The 22,486-nt window shown below is 36.1% G+C and overlaps 1 protein-coding gene across 1 annotated transcript; it reads left to right on the top strand.

Annotated features, from left to right (window-relative positions):
• The first annotated feature begins 9,439 nt into the window (after window positions 1-9,439).
• zgc:158846 (uncharacterized protein LOC100009654 homolog) lies at window positions 9,440-15,994 on the top strand. Its single transcript, XM_067374927.1, has 9 exons — window positions 9,440-9,818; window positions 10,576-10,784; window positions 10,863-10,923; window positions 11,023-11,118; window positions 11,317-11,481; window positions 13,374-13,499; window positions 13,725-13,945; window positions 14,046-14,089; window positions 14,214-15,994. The coding sequence occupies exons 1-9, from the start codon at window positions 9,540-9,542 to the stop codon at window positions 14,468-14,470; spliced, it is 1,458 nt and encodes a 485-aa protein (XP_067231028.1). The 5' UTR covers window positions 9,440-9,539; the 3' UTR covers window positions 14,471-15,994.
• Window positions 15,995-22,486: the final 6,492 nt, after the last annotated feature.

Genomic DNA, 22,486 nt, shown 5'->3' with positions numbered 1-22,486 from the left:
TAGGAGGTAAAAGAAACCTGAGGAGTTTACAAAAGCATTTTTGAAAGCTGATCTTTCTTTCTTTCTTTCTACCCTCCCCCTCTCTTATTTGTAAAGTTATCATTAAGTTACCATTGTAAATGAGCCCCCCCCCCCCCCCAATATAACAAGAAAAAATAAAATGATAAAAGAATGTCTGTTTTCTAATAAATTTTTTGTGAAATGTGTATAGGGTCAGTAGGGACCCGAGGTTTGTAATAGTGTGAGTATCTTTTTCTGTGCAACAGTAATTGAATCTCTGATGACTCAAGTGCAATTCATCTTTATTTCTCAAGGTGGCAATGTCTGATACACAATGATGATGTGATGTTTCACTCATAATTACTGCAGACATAAAACAAAAGAATACATAACAGCCAAGTACTGTATGCAATCAAATTTAATGTCACGGTCACTTTATGGTGATTCTGGTAGATGAAGCTGTCAGCAATCAAAATATTAATTTTGAAGATGTTGACACTAGTTTTGAGAATATGGTTGAGATCGCAAATATGAGCTAGATTTTGAATGTACTGCAGAAATGAGCTCTGCCAAGGACAGGGATAATGGTAAGAAGCATCTGCTCCAATCTAAACTTTCCTACTTCCAAAAAGAAATGAAATATGCTTTATTTTATTCTTTTGTAATTGATATTTAAGTATCAGGAGAGTTTTATACTATTATGGCAGTTAGAGATCCATCTTTGTATATAGATATAGATCCGGGTCACGAAAGACCCGAATATGTAATAATGATTGGCGAAACATTTATGCATTTATGCAAAGTTAACATGCTTATCCAAACTTTTTTACTCACACAATGTTTGTAACTTGTTGCAAACTTTCAACGGGCATAAAAAAAAAAAAAAACTGTCTCACTTTTTTCAATTAAATATGTAGTTTAAAATACCTGATGTAAAAGGCAGCATGAGACTGAATTAATTTCTCATAGAACGTTTCTCTGACTATCAGAATCTATGCTAACGGGAATTTTTCTGTGGCTAAAGTACTTTCTCTGTGTCAAAAGTGTAATCTGCAGTGTCTTTGTTTGGATGGGATGTCCATAGATTCCAGAGAGATTTGGTTACCAGATGAGTCATCAATCCCATGATTTCCGAGAGCTCTGAACACAAATCACAAACTACCCTGCAGGGGAAAAGTGCATGGTTTGTTCAACCCTCTTCTTTCTTCTCTCTTCTTTATGCTTTAAGTTCCCTGCATGCTCTCTAGCTAGAGTTTTTCTCTATATGCACAGAAGTACATGGTCATATTCAAAAGCTTGAAGGAGTGTTTGTTTCAATCATAAACATGGCAACCTAATGTGTGTGTTTTGTTGTACCAATCTGTTTCCTAGCAACAGTTTCAGTTCCTTTTTGTGGCTTCGTCAAAAACTCGATGTACACATCAACAATAGTCATACTGAGATGCATCACTTAAATCAGGAGGATAGAAAGCTGATCATAAGAAATTCTGTTTAAAGCCTTTCCTCACTTCATTATTGAATAATTTCCGGTCAGTAGCTTAGTGGATGTCACATGTCTGAATAAAGATCTGCCGTGTGTTGATAACGTCTGCAGAGCACAGACAAGCCATCATAGTTAACAAATGAAAAGTCTAATGAAAAGTTGGCAGCCACAGCTGGCAGAGAGTGAGCAGACAGGGTCATAGAGGAAAAGACTCACCAAAAAGCAGGAAAATAGAGGGACAGTGAGTCACACTCCCAAGTGAAGGAATTTTCACCACCCTGCCCCCTTTTACAACATGTGACCACCCCCACTCCTAAACTCTTTTCCTTTATTTCTTTCTCTCTCACGCACAAACATGCATGTTTTTTTTTTTCAGTTACATGAATGCAGTGTTTAGGCTTATTACTTAATAGGCTTGGATTTACATTCATTATATTTATGAAAATCTGCAGAATTTTTTTAAACTCGAAAAGTCTCGTTTTTAACTCATCTGACTCAAAAAGGGTGGAAGCACATTTTTAGTTGCACCCATTTCCAGATGAAACTGCATTTGCATTGGCTCTGCGGTATGTAGCAGGAATGAAATAAATGTCCTTGGCAATCACATTCAGCTCAACTTTTTATTACTCTTTTGTGTTTTTTTTTTTTTTTTTTTTCATGTTTCCATGCAGTCACCCTCTGCTTACCCATTCATTATCTGCAACTCAGACGTACTCAGGAAAATGAAAATAAAAAAAAGAATAATGGAAAGAACAAGGAAAGGAAAAGCTGAATCCTTCAGCAAGGGGAAACTGGAATCAGATTTTTTTTCTTTCTTTTCTTATTCACTCCCAAACCAGCATTGTTTGTCGAATGTGTGTTAGCTGTACATACACCAACTGTTCAAAGGTCTGAAATCAATAAAATTGTTTAAATTGATACTTTTATTCACCAAGGATGCATTAAATTGATCAAATGTGACAGTAAAGTTACAAAATTATATAAATATGTGTGTATATATTTATATATATATATATATATATATATATATATATATATATATATATATATATATATATATATATATATATATATATATATATATATATATAATATACACATATATACACACATATATATATATATATATATACATATATATAATATTTTTTTTTTTTATTGGGCAAATCAGCATATTAGAATGATTTCTGTAGGATCATGTGACATTGAAGCTGAAATGGCTGCTGCAAATTCAGCTCTGCCATCACAGGAATATATTACACTTTAAAAATACTTTAAAATAGAAATAATTTTTTCCCCTGTAGTTTTAATCAGACAAATGCAGTCTTGGAGAGCATGAGAAAAAAAAATGAAAAATAAATAAATAAAAATTGCACCGGCCTCAAACCTTTTAACGGTAGTTTTCTATAAGTGAGTACAATGAGAAAGTGAAGACGAAGGTTCTCTCATGTCACAAGCTGTCAGAAATATACACATCAATGGCGACCTTAATGATACTTAAAGCTGCAGTAGGGAGTTTTTAGAAAACGTTGACTTAGCCTAAAAATTTGAACAAGCACAACTCACAGGTCACTCCCCCTTGCTCTATGCTGCGCTACAGCCCTCCCTCCACAGCTCCTCCCCCATCACAACAGAGCCTGCCGTGAACGCGCAGGCTAGTAAGCAAGCAGGGCCACTGATGACGGCGGATAAACAATTATGGCACATTCACTGGTATGGACGAAACATCATCAATATGATTTACACTGACTATGGCCTGCCCATACTTTGACTACAAACTTGGTCCTCAAAACATTACATATGTTGCAATACATGTAATGTAACTATATGACGTTGCACTATTTCTATAAGTAATAAATAGCTAGTATGATAATATAACGGTAACTAACGTTACAGTATGCAAGTAATTATTCTATCGATATGTAATGCTAAATAAGGTTTGCTAGTACATTATTTCAGCAACATGACAAGCCAGTGAATTAGTGGGTTTCAATAGTTGCTTTGCACAGTGCGTGACATTTTATCTGTATGTTATGCGGCTAGAGTTTTGACACCGAGTCAAAATGGGCTCCGACGAGGAATTCACACCCAGCGACAACGGGCGGGGAGAAGAGGAAGCATCAGGCAGGGGACGGGCAGGCCTGTTTTGAAATTATCTTAGTTGTGTAGTTCTTAAAAAATTAAACAAATCAAGCAGGGATACTTACTTGTCAAGCAGAAATGTGGCTAACTCTGCATCGGTTTTTAATCCTTTCAGGACACGTAGCTCCCTTCACCTCGGAAAAGCCGCTCCGATATTTACCCCTATTTTATTTCGGGCTCTATATCTAATTCTTTCTTTTTGGCTTTTTTAGCATTGTCATCTGTCTTTTTCCGTTTACCCATCTTTATTTTATGAGCAGGAGCCACTCGAGAAACTGGCAGTTTGGATTGTTTGTCCGGCATAAGCAAAGCTGCAGCACACCGGTAATCTTGAATTTGAACGCCTGTATGCGCTGGCGCTGTGCATGAGAGGAGTGTGATCAGCGCGCACGCAAGCTTGATTGACACTGCTAAGACACTCCTCCTTAATGATACTTAAAGCTGCAGTAGGGAGTTTTTAGAAAACGTTGACTTAGCCTAAAAATTTGAACAAGCACAACTCACAGGTCACTCCCCCTTGCTCTATGCTGTGCTACAGCCCTCCCTCCACATCGCTTGATTGACACTGCTAAGACACTCCTCTTGACTCTGATTGGTTGGTTCTTACCGGGAGCGGTGTATTTCTGCAAATGGCAATAGGACCACTGGGAGGAGCCAGAGGAGCTTGATTTTTTTCACAGATTATCTGTCTCATATTCTACTGTCAGGACATAATGACAGGTTTAACAAATATGTAAAAAATACATTTTTACAAAAGTTACCTACTGCAGCTTTAATGATAATAGGACCGAATATGATGACAACACTTTGTAGAGGGAATGTGTGGCATGATAAGCAATGGTAATGCTACTTATAGGCTAATCATTATCTCTATTTGCATAAAGAAAGATGCTGTAGTATGATGTTTATAAATGTGCACTCAAAAACACACACAATTAAAAGTAAATCTTTTATTTCAACATTTGATATACAGACATTGCAATGTTAATTATATGTCACTGAGATTTTTAGTTCATGAGTCATCAAGTTTCCTGTGTCTAAAGCAAAGACAGAAGACTGGGAAGTGTGTGATTGGTACGGGTGAGGTAAGATGTTATGACGGATTAGTGGAACAGACACGCCCTGTGACATTTAAATTTATCTTTTCAGCAGATTAAGAAATAATTTTCACAATAGGCCTACTTCAGTTGGTGAGAAATGGCAAAAGAGGGTGAAGCTACATGAAAATGACATCCTGACAACGATTGGCACCACAAGAGTGCGCACAGACCAAAATCTTCACTAGCTTCTTAAAATTCATGGAATTCTTATGTTGCTTGCTAAATATTTATACAATTACATTTGAATGGCTGCCAATGTAGGAAGTTGCTTTTTCCCACAGAATAGCATAATATACCTAAAAGGGTTATTTAGACCTTGCTAACCAGCTAAACCTTAACCCATTGTTCTAAACCAGAAGTTCTTCAACCCATTCTGCTGTTGGTGTTCTGTAGATAACATGCAATTCCAAACTCAGCCACTAGGGAGTGCTAAAATCCGCTACAAACTGGGGAAACACAAAGCAGACTTGCCAGAATGTCATTAGTTTACTGCTAGCACATGTTTTTACTCAGCTTTTTTCCACTTCAGCATTTGCTAAGGCTGGTTGAAATGCAACATGTTGCAGTCATCTAACATTACATTGCTTGAAATTTCTCAATTTCTCTTTATTACTGTTTTGCAACTGTTCCCACTGTGGCATAGAGGTACATGGATGTAGTAGGCTAGGCTGTATTATAATTTGTCTTTGTCCATTACGCTTATTAGCACAACACCTCATTGTCTGTTTTCAGTCCCTCTTACCTTAGTACTGAACAACTCCCTCCTTCAGTTCAGCACCTTGTGATTACAAAGAAGGCTTTCTCCTTTGGTGAAACATTTATCCAAAAGCAAACAGATGTTGCGCCTGCCATGACATGGCTGTCATTCATGAGCCAATTGTTTCTTATTAGTGCTGCCATAGATTAACCCCCTGATGCCACAAAAGGGAAAACCAGTTCTGGTGTAATTCTCCTTTTTAAAGATCTGTTTTAACGACAGTCACCTGTTTTTGCCTTCAGGACACCACACCCTTTTTTATATTACAGGAATACAGGCAGTGTGCATGAAGGGTACACTACTGAATTACCAGAATCTTACTGCTGAAAATTCATGCCTTAAGCCAGCAACAACAGGTCACCATTGGTTAGCTGCTGGTTTGGGCTTGTTTGTGGTCGTTACACTCTAACTCGAATGAAAGTGAATGACACGCATTCCAGGAGTTGTCAGAATCAACATGAAGTGGTAGAAAGTCTTCAAGGAGAATTGTGTTTATTATCACACCATGTCTTGTCCATCCCAGTTTTACTTAATTGTATGTGGTTTAGGAGTAGAATTAGGAGTAGAATGAATTTACTAACAGTTATTAATATAATTATATTACTCATCAATAATTAATATATTCTTGTTAAATAATTCATCACTCTTCTCACTTAAACCCATGTATTCATGTCATGATTTGAATCATTTATTAGTTTTACAGGCTTTGTGTGTATTTGTTGAGAGGTGACTGAGGGTCTGACATGTCAGAACTGTAGTATTTACTTCATTAGACTGGCGTCTTCCAGAGAACAGATATGAAGTTATGTTGTACTTTGTTTATTGATATTTTGTGTGTGCGTGTGTGTGTGTAATCATGTTTAATCATAATTCCATTAATTTTAGTTTCGATTTATTTCTTCTTTTTTTAAATTTTATTGTGCATATATATTCAGCTTTGTCATCACAGGAATGAATTACATTTTGAAAATATATCCAAAAAGAAAACTTATTTGAAACTGTAAAAATATTACACAACATTACTGTTTTATTGCATTTTTGATCAAATGAATGCAGCCTTGGTAAGCATAAGAGACTTTTTTTTCTTCAAAAACATTAAAAAAGATCTTACTTACATCACTTTTGTTCATTAATGTATATATTGCTAGCTATATATGTATAGTCAACCGTATAGCATGATTTATCTCCATTTGATCCCTTCAGGTTTCTTTGTTGACTGTTGTGGCCCTACAATGTTGCTTGCAATTTATTTATTTATGTGGTCACAATGCACACCTCCTTAGATCAGTTTTAAATTCTTCATCCCATGTTAGGTCGGGTACTAATGATGATTTGAAGGTTTTGGTAGTCTAAGAAAAGAGGCCAGAATTTGTCTGTTTAACTGCCAGTTAGTCCCTGCTGGTATGCATAGTGTTGCAAAGTAATTATAATGATGCCAATAACTTGCAATATTCCTGTAAAATGCAACTTTTAAAAAATAATTTCTCATTTTGTGCATCATATGTCTAGACTGTCACATCTTATCGCATACAGTATGCATACAAGTTGTTTGTTGAGTTCAGCTTGAGTTCCTCTACAGATTCTATCTAGCAAAATAACTGAAGCAACAGTCATTTCACTTTTTATACCTAATCTTACAAACGAGCGCCACGTCTACTAATGTCTGTCTACACCGCAAGTGCATGATTTTAATAGTTTTCTAATGTCATGACAAACCACTCACAATCACTGTACCAGCGTTGTCATATTTCTCTCATCTATAGAGAAAATAACAAGAAGTAAAAGAAATCAACTGCCTTTAGTCTGTATTAAACTGCATTAGTAGAGGAGAACTGGAATTCGTTTTTAGTGGCACATGACCTTCATGAAAAATGGGAACAAAAGATGCCACAACATTTTTATGACAATAGTACATAGATCTCTCCTCTATAAATCTCACTCGGTAACAACATTAACATGATACACCTTTATATTACCCTTTATTTTAATGATCCCCTTTAGACATTCTGTTGACTGTAAGTAACGTTCACCTATGTCAACTTTCTCTGATTACTATTATTTGAGTATTAGTAAACTGTTAGGGTAGGGTTAGGGTTAGTCTCAGCCTCAGACGTTACGCCCACAGACCGTTGGCTGAACGTCTAATGCATAATATGGCACACTTAACTGGAAACATTTCAGGATTTTCGAAGTCGTCATCTAGTTGGTTGAATTCTACAGGATGTCCGGGAGACATGTGTGTCGTGTTCTTTAACGGTCCGCCTGGAAACAAATGCCGTGATGCCAAACCCCCTCATGGAAAAAGAACGCCGTCATGTTTACAACTTTGACAATGACCATGTATCAGGATCAACTAAATGCTGGATTTTCAAAGTATGTGAAGTTTGCAGCTCCCTTGTTGCAGTAAACTTGCACAACATCCTTAAATAATTTTTTTTTAGATGCACGCCGGTCTGTTATTGTACGGACATTGACTTTACATTTTCACATGACGTAGAACAAAAAAAACTGTGATTGGTTGTGTTACATGTCAGACATAAGGCCTGGCTACACAAGACTACTTTAGGGTTAGTAGTATAAGGGGTTAGGGTTTGTAAAAATTTGACATTTACTTGTAAAGTTACATATAGTTATTAGAATGTCTGTTGGGGGACCATGAAAATAAAGTGTTAGGCTACCTTTATTTAGACTTGTGTTTCTTGCACTATTGCACCTTTTGGGCAAGCTATAGAGTATTTAATGGGAGAGTCCATCCATTCCTCATGTCGTTGCAAATGTTTATACATTTCTTTCATTTCATTTGCTGAAGATATTTTAAAGAGTGTTGGTAGCCAAACTGTTTTGGTCTCCGTTAACTTACATTACATATTGTTTATATATGATGGAAGTCAATAGGAACCAAAACTCCTTGGTTACCAACATTCATCAAAATATCTACTTTTGTGTTCAGCAGAAGAAAAATAGTCATAAAGATTCAGAATGACATGAGGATGAGTAAATGATGACAGTCTTTTCATTTTTGGGTGGACTCGTCCTTTAATAGGTGCTATTATCCAGGGACTAATCATGTCTTTCCTGCTGATTCATAGTTTATAGATCACACATCTAGAAAAAAATAAAATAAAATCTGAATGATTTTTCACATAATACATTCTTAAATAAAGGTACTCAATTTAAAATAAACTCTATGACAAATCTTTATGGAACAAACACAAACAAATCTTTAAATTGTGTTATGTTAGTAATTCAAATATTTTAAACTAATGTAGTATATTTGTAGCCTATATTGAGAAAGTGTGTTTTATTTCGTAGTATACTATGGCATGGAGGTCACATTCCAAGTCTTGGACTGTTATCTTTACAACAAGTTGGATGGATCAGCCCACGATGCCTTTTGTCTCCGGAAAAGTACAACATACGACCAACCAAAGGAGTGTTTGTGTGGAGGTGGCTATGAGGGGCCTTGTAATGAGTTTAAAGGGTAATTGTTTTTGCAGATAGTGGGAACAAGCTCAAGTAAGCAATTAATTATTCATCCTAATAAAACTAAAGTTGTCAAATATCATACATGAACACTCATATAGTGGTTATGCACACTCATGAAATATTATACCCTTTATTTTGTGCAATTATATGTTTTTTGATTCTTAATTATTGACATAATATTTTTGGCTGGTCTTTGATTCATTTTCTCTGATTCTGCATCTTCTGTTTCTGTGCTCTCATGCCAATTAAGGATGCAAAATAAAAGTAGATTTGCTTCATGGTGTCTTAGCATGTTCAGATTTCAACATAAAAGTAATTATGTTTTGGAGTATTCCAAGCATTTCCCCTTTGCTCAGGGATCGAAGTGAAGCAGTTAATGTATAACAGTGTGATTGTGCTCTTGACGTTCAACCCCATAACTTTCCAAACATATCTTGAAAATTGTTTCTTGACCAATAAGCTGGTCTTGAGCCACTCCCTGCTTTCCATATAAGAGTCTGAGGGCACGTTTGTCATCCCACCACTCATTCAACCCCTCAACATTCTGTTCTCTCCAACTCTGACCGCAGAGATGCTGAACACGAAGAAAACCGTGAGGTCATTCAGCAGTCACTCCTCAGCAGGTGTGAGCAGGAACAGGAGGAACCCCCTCACCCGTTCAGGGATGGTTTCGAGGGAAGGTTGGGGCTCCAGTCCAGATATCTCCCCTCCAATTACAGCTGTAAAGGTCAATAAAAGTCTTCTGGCACCTCTGAACCTGGAGATTGACCCGAACATCCAGGCCATTAGGACTCAGGAGAAAGAGCAAATCAAGACACTCAACAACCGCTTTGCTTCATTCATTGACAAAGTAAGTTACTTTCTTCATCTTGTCTTAATTTTAACCTTTGTGTGGACCTTTTATATTTATCTAACCGAATGCATGTGCATGTTTGTATCTTGTTGTGAGTAAGTGATGTGAATGTGATAATGCATCAGTAACAATATAGGTCCAGTCATATCAGTGTCATATTTTATCAGGACCCCCATTTAACTGACTTACCTGAAGGGGCAATGTCCACTCTCTGCCATAAACACACCTTTGTCAGTTTTTTGGGCAATATCAGTTTACTATCAGCGGCCACTCCCTTATACATGCATGCCTTTATTGAAAACAGACACACTTACCTGTGCACACAACTATCTTTGAACTCACATAATCTGTTCAGTAAAGGAAAGAGAGATATTTGCACTTAGGCTGCATTTAAAAACATATTACATTCCATAGTTTACAGGGAAGTACAGTGTGTTACTGTTGTTTAACATTATAATTGTTCAGCTTAAGAAACATCTTTCTAAAACCACTTATAGTAGATAGAAACTCCATAAAACGTTTTTTAAAGTTATGGGATATGAACATTTTAATTTTAATCTAGGTTCATGCCATTATAATGACTAAGTTTATCACTCACAGCCTTGTTTTTATTTGTGTTAAATTCAACATACCCTGACTAAGGTTTATTCATGCCCATGTTATTTGTGAACTACCCATATACATGCGTCATATTTTATCATAAAAAACTGTAAAATCGCTCTCTTTTTTTCACTATCTTCTTATCTTTCCCCAGGTGCGCTTCCTAGAACAGCAGAACAAGATGCTGGAGACAAAATGGAGTCTCTTACAGGAACAAACCAGCCGCCAATCCAGCATTGATATTATGTTTCAGACCTACATTGCTAATCTACGTAGACAGCTGGATGGTCTAGGGAACGAGAAGCTACGTCTGGAGTCTGGCCTGCAGGACATGAGCAGCCTGGTAGAAGACTTCAAAAGCAAGTGAGAGCATTGGAAATGTTTGCACGAATCTTTGTACGTTAAAATGTTTAAACACAAACTTTATACATTTCTCCTCAGGTATGAAGATGAAATCAATAAACGGAATGATTCTGACAATGAATTTGTGCTGCTTAAAAAGGTCAGCACATAATGTAAAAGTGCACACAGAATTTTGACAATTAATTATAAATATCATAATTCTATTATTAGAAATATATTTTGTGCATGTTTATGTTAGGACGCCGATGGTGCATACCTGAATAAAGTGGAGCTGGAAAGTAAACTAGATGGCCTTACAGATGAGATCAACTTCCTTTGGCAGATTTATGAGGCGGTACAATTCACTTCCTTCACATTTCTAATAAATCTTTGCACAGTCACATAATACACTTTTCAGACAGAATTTATTATGTTAACTGATAAAACATAACTCATTACAGCTTATAACTCTATGTAAACATTCAAAAGTAAATGAAGGCATGAACAGGATTCAGAATGAGTGTTTTCAGAAATTCTTGTTTCATGTTTATAGGAATTGCGTGAGCTCCAGACTCAAATCAAAGACACATCAGTTGTTGTAGAGATGGACAACAGCAGAAATCTGGACATGGACGCCATTGTGGCTGAAGTTCGTGCTCAGTATGAGGACATTGCCAACCGCACCCGTGCTGAAGCAGAGAGCTGGTACCAACAGAAGGTGACTTAAAGGGGTGGTTGATTATTATTTCACTTTTTTTTTAACTTTAGTTAGTGTGTAATGTTGCTGTTAGAGCATAAATAACATCTGCCAAGTTTGTGATGTCACTAACCCCAAGTTTGTGATGTCAATAACCCTAAAATTTACATAAACCCTGCCCCTGACAACATTCAATAAAAGGGGCGAGGTCATGTTGGGCTGCTTTAAAGAAGAGGAAGAGTTGTTGTAGAGTGTTATTGCCATGTTGTAATTTTACATTGGACTGCTTCGCAAATGAGGATTAATTTAACACTGGATTTGCACAAAAGATTAAAGGTGCCGTAGAACGTCTTTTTAAAAGATGTAATATAAGTCTAAGGTGTCCCCTGAATGTGTCTGTAAAGTTTCAGCTCAAAATACCCCATAGATTTTTTTTATTCATTTTTTAACTGCCTATTTTGGGGCATCAGTAAATATGCGCCGATTCATGCTGCGGCCCCTTTATATTCTCTTGCTCCCCGCTCCCCGAGCTCGCGCTTGTCTTAAAAAGCATAAACAAAGTTCACACAGCTAATATAACCCTCAAAATTGTTCTTTACAAAGTGTTCGCCATGCAGCATGTCTAATCGCGTAAGTATGGTATTTATTTGGATATTTACATTTGATTATGAATGAGTTTGATGGTGCTCCGTGGCTAAAGCTAACATTACACACTGTTGGAGAGATTTATAAAGAATGAAGTTGTGTTTATGAATTATACAGACTGCAAGTGTTTAAAAAATGAAAATAACGACAGTCTTGTCTTCGTGAATACAGTAAGAAACGATGGTAACGTTAACCACATTTAACCGTACATTAGCAACATGCTAACGAAACATTTAGAAAGAATTTACAAATATCACTAAAAATATCATGTTATCATGGATCATGTCAGTTATTATTGCTCCATCTGCCATTTTTAGCTATTGTTCTTGCTTGCTTACCTGGTCTGATGATTCAGCTGTGCACAGATCCAGACATTAATACTGCCTGCCCTTGTGTAATGCCTTGAACATGAGCTGGCATATGCAAATATTAGGGGGGCGTACATATTTATGATCCCGACTGTTACGTAACAGTCGGTGTTATGTTGAGATTTGCCTGTTCTTCGGAGGTCTTTTAAACAAATGAGATTTATATAAGGAGGAAACAATGGAGTTTGAGATTCACTGTATGTCATTTCCATGTACTGAACTCTTGTTTTTTAGCTATGCCAAGATAAATTCAATTTTTGATTCTAGGGCACCTGTAACATGACGGCACATGCTAGTAGATGAGCTGAATCAACTCCACAACAACTACATAAATTTATCCACTAACCATTCAGAAATGTCCAGCTGCATTCTAAATGTAACTTCTTCCTGAGTCTCTCCATCAGTGTCCAACTCCGGCTTGAACAATGTAAGGCTGAACACCGTTGCTGACAATTGTCATTTTGGCCGCGTGAGATTCTCCAGCTTTTTTGTTGTTGAGCAACCGAAACGTGAGCTGTTAAAGCTCCGCCCTCTTCTGGAAGGCAGCTCATTTGCATTTAAAGGGACACACACAAAAACGCTGTGTATTTCCTCACCCCCAAATAGGGGCAAATTTGACAAGCTATAATAAATGATCTGTGGGGTATTTTGAGCTGAAACTTCACAGACACATTTTGAGGGACGCCAGAGACTTATATTAGATCTTGTAAAAGGGGCATTATAGGTCCCCTTTAACTTTCTTGCATGATGTTTATGCATGTCACAAATCACACACTTTTAAACATGCTTATTTTATTGCATTGTAAAATAGGAGCTTTCCTAAATATGTCCTAATTTTTTTTTTTTTTTTTCTTTTCTGTTTTTGTCTGTACATGAATGTTCGTGTGTGTAAAATGTTAGTATGAAGAAATGCAGCTGACAGCAACCAAACATGGGGATAACCTGAAAAGCACAAAGGCTGAAATCGCAGAGTACAATCGAAGAATTGCACGTATACACTCTGACATGGAACTTATTAAGGGACAGGTAAGAACTCTATTCAGGGTCAACTGTCAAAAAAAAAAGTATAATACTTCAAAATGTCAGTAAACAACTCACAGCATGCTTTTTTTGGTGACATTTGACAAGAATAAAGCAAGCATTCTTTTAGTAAATCTAGATTCTATATGATCTCAATTAATCCCAGTTGATCTCAAGTTTTATATGCTAGGCTGTGGGAAGGATGTAATCTTTTGTCTCCACTTATTTTAGCATTCAAACCATGAAATGCAGATCAAAGAGGCAGAAGAACGTGGTGAACTAGCTGTGAAAGATGCAAAACTCCGTCTGCAGGAGCTGGAAGCAGCTCTTCTGAGAGCTAAACAAGATATGGCTCGACAAGTGCGCGAATACCAATCATTGATGAACATCAAGCTGGCTCTGGACATTGAGATCGCCACCTATCGGAAACTCCTGGAAGGAGAAGAGAGCAGGTGGGTGCAGCTTGAGACATCAGTGCTTGTTTATTAATATTATGAAACTTACGTGAATCACAATGGAATCGTCATGTACTTTTTGTGTGTTCCTTCACAGACTATATAGTTCATTCCAGACTTTCTCCATCTCTAAACCAACCTGTGAGTTTCTTTAGACAATTTTGATATACATATATACTTTTAAACATCACATCAGCTACACTACATTTGTTAGATGCTGCATTTGAACAGCTTTTGTGACAGTTTTATGTCATTTTTTTCTTAGCGTTGAACTACGACAGCCATCTGTCCTCCCAAAGTGCTGGGAAAGATGTTCATAACACAGGTCTGGTTAAGAAGGAAGTCATGATTGCTAAGGGTGATAGTGCTAGCAGCATCACCAGCAGCACTGCTACCATTACCAAAAGCACAAAGACCACCATCATCACCAGTGAGACAGGGAACAAAATTGCAGATATAGAGGGAAGTGTGCAAGTGATGGATAAATCTGCAGGCAAACTAGAGGAGGATGTTTTTGAATGACGAATGAACAGATGAAAGGATTGTCTTGTGCAGGGTCCAGGATCAGGCTTTTATAGGTTGGCCTCCACCACCTTCCCTGAACTCCATTAGCATGTTGAGTTTAGTATCTGTTGCTAAGGTGTGGCAGATCAAAATGAATTACAGTTATAAAATATATCATATTCAATATGTAATATATTTTTATGGCTCTACAACAAACTCATATATTCTCTTATTTCTATTTTGTTCCCTATAACTAAAAATGACTTAATGTCTGTCACTGTGAGCACAATCAAAAAGTAGGAGAAACATCCTTTGTGTACGTTTCTGATTACTATTAAGGCCTATATTCAAATAAAGTGAATGCATCAAAAAATCAATGAATACATTTTCGACCTTGAGTCTTTTATGTATTTTATGTGCTCTAGAAAGCCTAACACCGATGCAGCAGAAATAGACTTTTTGTTCCAAATATGAAGAAAATTTATCAGCAATATGTGACTTTATAGGGTCTGCTTGACGGTGATCGTGATTTTACCAAGCAAAACATGTTCCTAGATCCATAGATATGTATATGTAGATGCCACATTTGACCGCTCCAGGCGCGTTAGCGCGCCCGCCATCTTATTCACAGTAAGAATCAATGATGACAACATTGCATAGCTTCTGGTTGTGAAACTGCCGAGATATACATTTCCGAAGAAATGGGATAACATTTCACAGGTGAGAATGTGTTGGTTTGTGTTTTTATATGTATTAACTCAATATTACAGGTTTTTATACTATGGTAACTTTTTAATGTCGTGTTAGCTGACGTAGGCTTACGTATGTCGGCCCACAGGAACAGACACTATTGAGGAATCTGTGTTTATATATCTATACCTGGATCCTGGAACAACATTCAATCAGACAACAACCAATCAGATTTGTGGGACAAGTTTACAGTTTAGTCATGTTTAGGCTTACAACCAGGGTTAGGTGTTTCTACATCAGTGTTATTCACCTATCATTTCCCTCTGATTTAAGTTATGGGTAGAGTTATGTTTAAGGGTAGGAATAGAGTGGTGCCGGTATGACATCAATTTGTAGGCCAAAACATGGAAACGAGTTAGCATTTTAGCATTTCAGTGGGATTGCAATTTCAGTTTAGTTAAATGGCTGAAATAAGGTCTGTGTTGCTGGGAGATTAAACATCATCACGGCGAACAAGTAAACTCAGTTTGCGTTTATAGCCTCGTTGTGCTTATAATTGTACTCTTATAAACTATTCTGACTGAAACTTTCTGTGAAAATGTTTTTAAATAAAAACTGAATAAGTTTGCGGAAGCTTAGTTACAGTGACGTTGAAGTCGAGCAACCATGGTGTAGTTCATTTATATCCTTCTAGCGACTGTATTTAGGCTTCAAAATTTATTAAAGTTGAGTACATCTGTGAAAATTATGCTGATGGGCAAAATATGTACGGATCATAAACTCTTGTTAATCACAGTGCTTGTGATTAAGTAAAAAATAAAATAAAAAAAATACCTATTGGGTTTTTATTGAGGGAACCAGTGTGATGCTAACTGCCGATTGGCCTAAACATTGACGTCATATATATACGTGCACCACTCTATTGGTTTAGGACTACATTTTCAGAAAGTAATGTTGCTCCAGGAAAAACAAAATATGTTGATCCAGGAACATGTCTTACTCTGCATAATTATGGTGACACTGATTGATAGTAGAAATTAAGTGGTCAAGATTGTATCCATCCACTACTTTCTTTGAGCTTTCACATCTCTGCCATTCAGCATTTTACTTTGAATTTGCCTGTTTGAAGGTGAACCTTGATGGCACTTCTATTCTAAACCAACAGGAGGGGTTGTTCATAGAAAAAAGTAACCAAGAGTTTTTAACTTTTAAATTGTGTTAAATTTAGTAAATTTAGAAACTTTATTTTTGTACTCGAGAGTCCTGGATGATGCAGCAACTAATAATAATGCTACAAAAAAATGAGTAGGGGGAAAAAATATGAAAAGACCCAAATTCAAATGACAAGAACCTTTAAGAGAGAGAGAGAGAGATTGAGGAAATGCTTAGATTATTATTAAAAATGCTCTTTTAACCCAAACTTTAATAAAAAATGCTCTCGCACAGATTAATGTTGGTGATGATTTTAAATCGAGTGTGATATCTGCAACTCTGTAAGCAGTAATAAGTACAGCACTTAATTTATGATTCCCGTGAAAAATGATTATTTCATGTTTGCTTTTGTTAAAACTTGGTTAGGTTTAGGGCAGGCTTTAATATCTAAGTGATAAGTTATTTGCAAATGCAGAGCATTAACCATTTAGCGACACTCACCAGACATTCATTTCCGATCTGTCATGATAAAACAACTGACGTAATAAATTGTTGCCAGATTATCGTTCATATTACTGAACTCAGTTTGAGTGCCACTCACTATGGAAGCTTGTTTTCGCCACAGAATAATAATAATAATTTAAAAAAATCTCACAATTCTGACTTTTTTTGTGATGTCTGCAACTCTGTGAGTAGTCATAACTGCATTTATGACAGCGTCTCCTCCTTTTTAGCTAACACTGCCCTGTAAGTGCTGCAGTCGTAAGGGAATTTAGGCTCCACACCTATGAACTGGTGTAAAACTTAAACTGCTCAGACTGGACTAACCTAACCCTTCCCAATCATTTCAGCACTATGTAATTATTTTACAAATAACCAATTACTTCCACAAATCTATTAAGTAATTATATATTTATGTATGCACCCATGTATTTAGCTAAAGATACTGACATTGATAGAAACTGTCCTTGTGGTGATAAACGGTCCTTGTGGAGTGGACAAGTCACAATAGGTAAATACAATGGAATTTCTCAAGTCTTGCCACAACATGCACAGAGCTATTATGTTCAGTTTTATGTGCACCCATTGACTCCAGCTGTGCAGCTATTTAGAAGTTATTACGGTGAGTTAAAAGCAGATATGGCAGGTATTTTTTTCTGCAAGGTGAGGTAAGAAAAATGTATTTAACCTTTGTAGAAAATACCACACATAACAACAGCTCAGTGGATGCGTGATTTTGGTGACAAATGTTGACACATGTTGGCCCCAAGTGTTTAATCTTATTCCACACCTAAAACACACCCAACAAACCAGTCCCTTGAGATTCAAATCTTCCCTCCCCCACCCCCTCTTGCAACACCTTTATTCGCTCGGACTTTCTGCGATCAACGACTGCAATCTGTTCAAGTTTCTCCTTGTTTGACCTTTCACTCCTCCCTTTTATTGATTTATCATAGTATTTTTTTATAATCTCCTGTCAAGGAGTTAAAAAACCTATCTTTCTTTCACTCTCTCTATGACATTCTCTTTCTTTCTGTGCAGGCCTCAACAGGCTGATACTTTTTTTGCAGATACCAACAGAAACTCAAGGGATTACAGGACTGGTGCTCCGGTCAAGCCTCTCCATAAGCCTCAGCACATATCGTCACATATTGCTCCTGAATTTTATTTCCCATTTATGGATAAGAATTTAATTACAATTTTTTGGGTTATCAAGGTCTCTAGTTACATTATGCAACAGTCTGTTGAGTAAGTAAGCACGTTTTACAAAAGATGTGTGCACACTGTAAAGAAAATATGTTCATGATTTGTTATCAGAATTTTTTCTTTTGTCAAATCAACTTACCAAATAATTTATGTGGTTCAGATAACATAATATTTAAAATTTCTGTTGACCCAATTGCCTTCATTGTATTAACTCAAATTTTAATTTCAATGATCTCAAAATTTTGAGGCAACCAGGTAACTTACTTTTTTAAGTTAAACAAACAATTCTTTTTTTTTTTACAAAGTATACACATGCAGAGTAGGCCTAGGTTGTTTACTTGGAATAGCTGCAACATATCATTAGTGGCCATTGGTAAAATATGCTCCTACCTACAGTTTTGAAAAAAGAAAAAAAATCTACATACAATTTACTGCAGTTTCCAATATTTGCACCACAATACCAGCTCCATTTAGCCTATAGCCTAAGGCTTTTCTGACATAGTATCAGTAATTCATATGGTACAGCACTTAATTTGTGTTTCCTTTGAAAAATGAGTCAAGATAAAAGACTTGTAGAAACAAGCTAAAATAGCATGGTGGCATTTTTATTATTTAATGTTTGCTTTTGTTAAAAGTAGCACTTAGGTTTAGGGGAGGGTAAGTGATAAGTTGTTTGCAAATGCAGAACATTAACCATTTAACCTTTAGCGACACTCACCAGACATTCATTTCCAATGTGCCATAATAAAACAACTGACATAATAAACTGTTGCCATTACTGTTCATATTACTGAATGTGGTTAAAGTGCCCCTCAATATGGAAGCTTGTTTTCGCCACAGAATAGAAATAAAAAAGGATAACTGCAACTTTATATCTCACAATTCTGACTTTTTTTCTCACAATTGTCAAATTGCAAGTTCAAATATTAACTTGCAATTAAGTTATGAAGTCAGAACTGTGAGATATAAACTCATAATTGACTCATTAATTACTTTTTTTTTCTCTCAATTGCAAGTCTATATATCACAATTCTGACTTCTTTTCTCTTAATTGTGAGATATAAACTTGCAATTGCAAGTAATAAAAGTCCAATTCTGAGGGGAAAAAAATACTTTTTATTATGAGTTTATATCTCACAATTTTGACTTTATAACTCACAACTGCGTGTTATAAAGTCAGAATTGAAAGATACAAACTCACAACACAGCAAACATTTGGACATTTAATGACCGTTGAAAAGACGTCCCTCTGACACGTACCGTCATGGTTGAGGTACCGTCAATAGTTCCGCTTTTGATGCAATCAATCAATCAATCAATCAATCAATCAATCAATCAATCAATCAATCAATCAATCAATCAATCAATCAATCAATCAATCAATCAATCAATCAATCAATCAATCAATCAATCAATCAATCAATCAATCAATCATTATATATTGAACTACACAGCTAAAAGTCAAAGTAACAACTGTAGATGCAACCCCAGAGAATTGTAGACATTAATAAATATATCTGAATGCATTTTTAGGAAATGTACTGTGTTACATATTTTTACCGATTTATGTCATCCTACCATGACTATTTTTGGCCAGGGACACAACGTCGCCCGTCGAACCAATGTTTGCTGGGAATTCTGCGAAAAAGTCAGAACACAGCGAAAAAAGTCAGAATTGCAAGTTTACATCTCACAATTCTGACTTTATAACACCCAACTGCTACTTTATATATCACGTAATTCTGACTTTATACATTGCAATTGTGAGATTATTTCATATAATTCTGAGAAAAAAAGGTAAGAAGTGTGAGATGTAAACTCGCAGTTGTTTTAATCTTTTATCTATTTATATAATCTTAATTTTATAATCTTATAAATATGATATAATAAATATAATCTTAATGTGCCTTTTGGAGCATGCACAAGAAATTATTATTCAGACCAACTATTCTGATTAACGTGTTTTCTGGACAAAGCTGAGTTTTTATGTCTGTCCTGTTAGTCCTAATACACACACACACACAAAAAAAAATAAAAATGCATGGGTACAAATTTTGTTGGATAAAAGTGTTTATATGGCATTTTATAAAGGTGAATTACTGCCTTAGTCAAACTAAAATCTACCTTTTAAAGTGCATGTAAACATACTTGGCAATTGTAACTTGCAACTTCTCTAGAAGTCCGGGTGGGAATTTGCCTTTCCATTGCAGACAGCAATCCAAACGTGTTTACCAAATGTGAACCTGCAATACACAGGCTACAACATATTTGATAGCGCAGGAGGTCAAACTGAGGAAAGGCCACATAATAGCCTGCTTTTTGACTGTTTATATATCTTTTGTCGCATAATCTGTTACATAATTGTGTGCGACCAGTAAGTGCTTGACAGGGTAAAAATTTGTAGTTTGTGTGAACTCTGCGGTCCCAAAACTCTCTATAGTATGTATTGTGTGTGTGTGTGTGTGTGTGTGTGTGTTTGAGAGAGAGAGAGAACAAGGAGTTTTCATTAGCATGAAGGGCCGTCATCAAAGTTTTGACAGAACCTGTTGTTAAATGTACATATTGTACCTTCCCCTCACCCCAAGAAACATTCTTGAAAGATTTGCATAATGTTTAGGGCATGCTGATAACTGCTTTGGCCAAACATGTACAGATATCATCTTCATTCTTTTAACAGTACATATTTAAATAACAAATTATGAATGCAATTATAGGGGGTCTATTTTTTAAGCGAAAGTGTTTTCAGTGCAATTGTTTAGAGCCATATTTGTATTGATGCAGGTGTGAATTCAGCCAGATGTCTTGACACTTTCTGGTCTGCTCTTTACTGTCCTATTCTGTCTACATTTAATAAGGGAAATGCATAATTCTTAAAACTTTTGGAAGTATTCATGAAAAACAGGTAGCTTGCAAGCTCACGCAGAGACAAAAACATTTGAAACTTCTGTTGTCAATGTTCTGCTTCTCCCAGCAGAGAAGTTTAATTTATGGATTCTTGTTTTGCTTTAGGGCCTTGAGTAACAGGTTTGCTGTGCTTGCATTCCTTTTACTTTGGTTGCAGGGGCACATCAAACACACCCCCTTTTTCTTTCTCACTCTCATACTCTGCATACGCTGATGGATATTTCTGACAGGTGTGTCTCATTCTTAAGCTGTGCTAAACACTGAAAGTAGCTATTTCAACTATTCTCACAATCAATTGCTCCTTATAGGTGTTAAGAGCCACTTGATACTGGAAAGAAACTTGAGAAACCAACAAACCAAAAAGCTGAAATGACTGGTTCAAAGTTTTCTAGGTTATAAGACTGTTTCAGTTGTATTAGATTTATGTTATTTGATGCTTCTGCCCATTTATTTACAAATCTGCAAGGGTGTACGGCAAATCACTGCAGTGATTAAGAATAATGTAGGTTTTAGGCACAGATAATGCATGGAGTGGGGTCTAAAAGTTTCAGATCACATATAAACCTTGAAATAAACCAGAGCTGAATGTGATCCTTTTTTAATAATAATAATAAAAAAAAAAAAATTAAACATTCAAATTAAGCATATAAAAAATATAGGGTTAAAAAAGCAATGAAGATTCAATTCTGTGCTAATTTTGGTTATTAATCAAATGTGTTCAAATTTGTGACATTGGCCATATGAACTCCTTTGCGCAAAAGGTCACTTTTTTAAACACTTCTGGATAACATCATGTTTATTAAACATGATTATGGCTAGTGGTGTGTGTTTACTCTATATAGTAAGGTAAATGGAACACTCCTTTGAACATACATATGTATATGAGGCCAGTATGTTTTCAACACAAGACTGCTGCTGCAAGCCTGCCAGAGCTTTTTAAGCACGTATGTGTGTGTGGTCCAGGTAACAAATGTCCCCACAAGAATAGTAAAACCTGATTTTTTTTTTACCTTGTGAGCTGAAAATTGCAGTCCCTGTGAGGAAAACTTTACAAATCATACTAAATTGTATAGTGTGGGCACTTGTGCAGTTTGACAGATCAGTATAGATCAAGGTGCACAACACAGAGAATTTAAACACTCCCCGCCTATTCAATATTACTGTCATATGACCTTATACTTTTTTTTTTTGTTTTTGTTTTTTTGTGCATGGGTGGAAGAATAAAGTTTTGGAATGTAACGTTATGTGTTGTTTGTTTTGTTTTGTTTCCCAGAAAATAATTAATACTTTAATCTGCGACTTGTATAACTCATATCAACCTTGTCTTTTAAGCAGTCACACTTTAAGATACACATGCCAACTTGTCACAGCTAGGCTTCTTCATGCAGCATTTGCACTGATGCATGTATGTACTTGTGTACTTAAGTTCACTTAGTTTTCTTAGTTGTCAATACTGAAACCCGAAGAAGCTTATTTAGTGACATTTCCCTGTGTCAGAAGCGGTAAATCCTCACTTGTCTCTCTTTGAGACTGTGACGGCTTTGTTCAAGGCCTGTCAGCTAATCAAACTTCCAGCGTCCC

The sequence above is a fragment of the Chanodichthys erythropterus genome, chromosome 21, assembly GCF_024489055.1.
Source record: "Chanodichthys erythropterus isolate Z2021 chromosome 21, ASM2448905v1, whole genome shotgun sequence".
NCBI classification, from domain to species: Eukaryota; Metazoa; Chordata; class Actinopteri; order Cypriniformes; family Xenocyprididae; genus Chanodichthys; species Chanodichthys erythropterus.
Note: the sequence above shows the minus strand (reverse complement) of the source record. Positions and strands in the feature narration are given on the sequence as shown.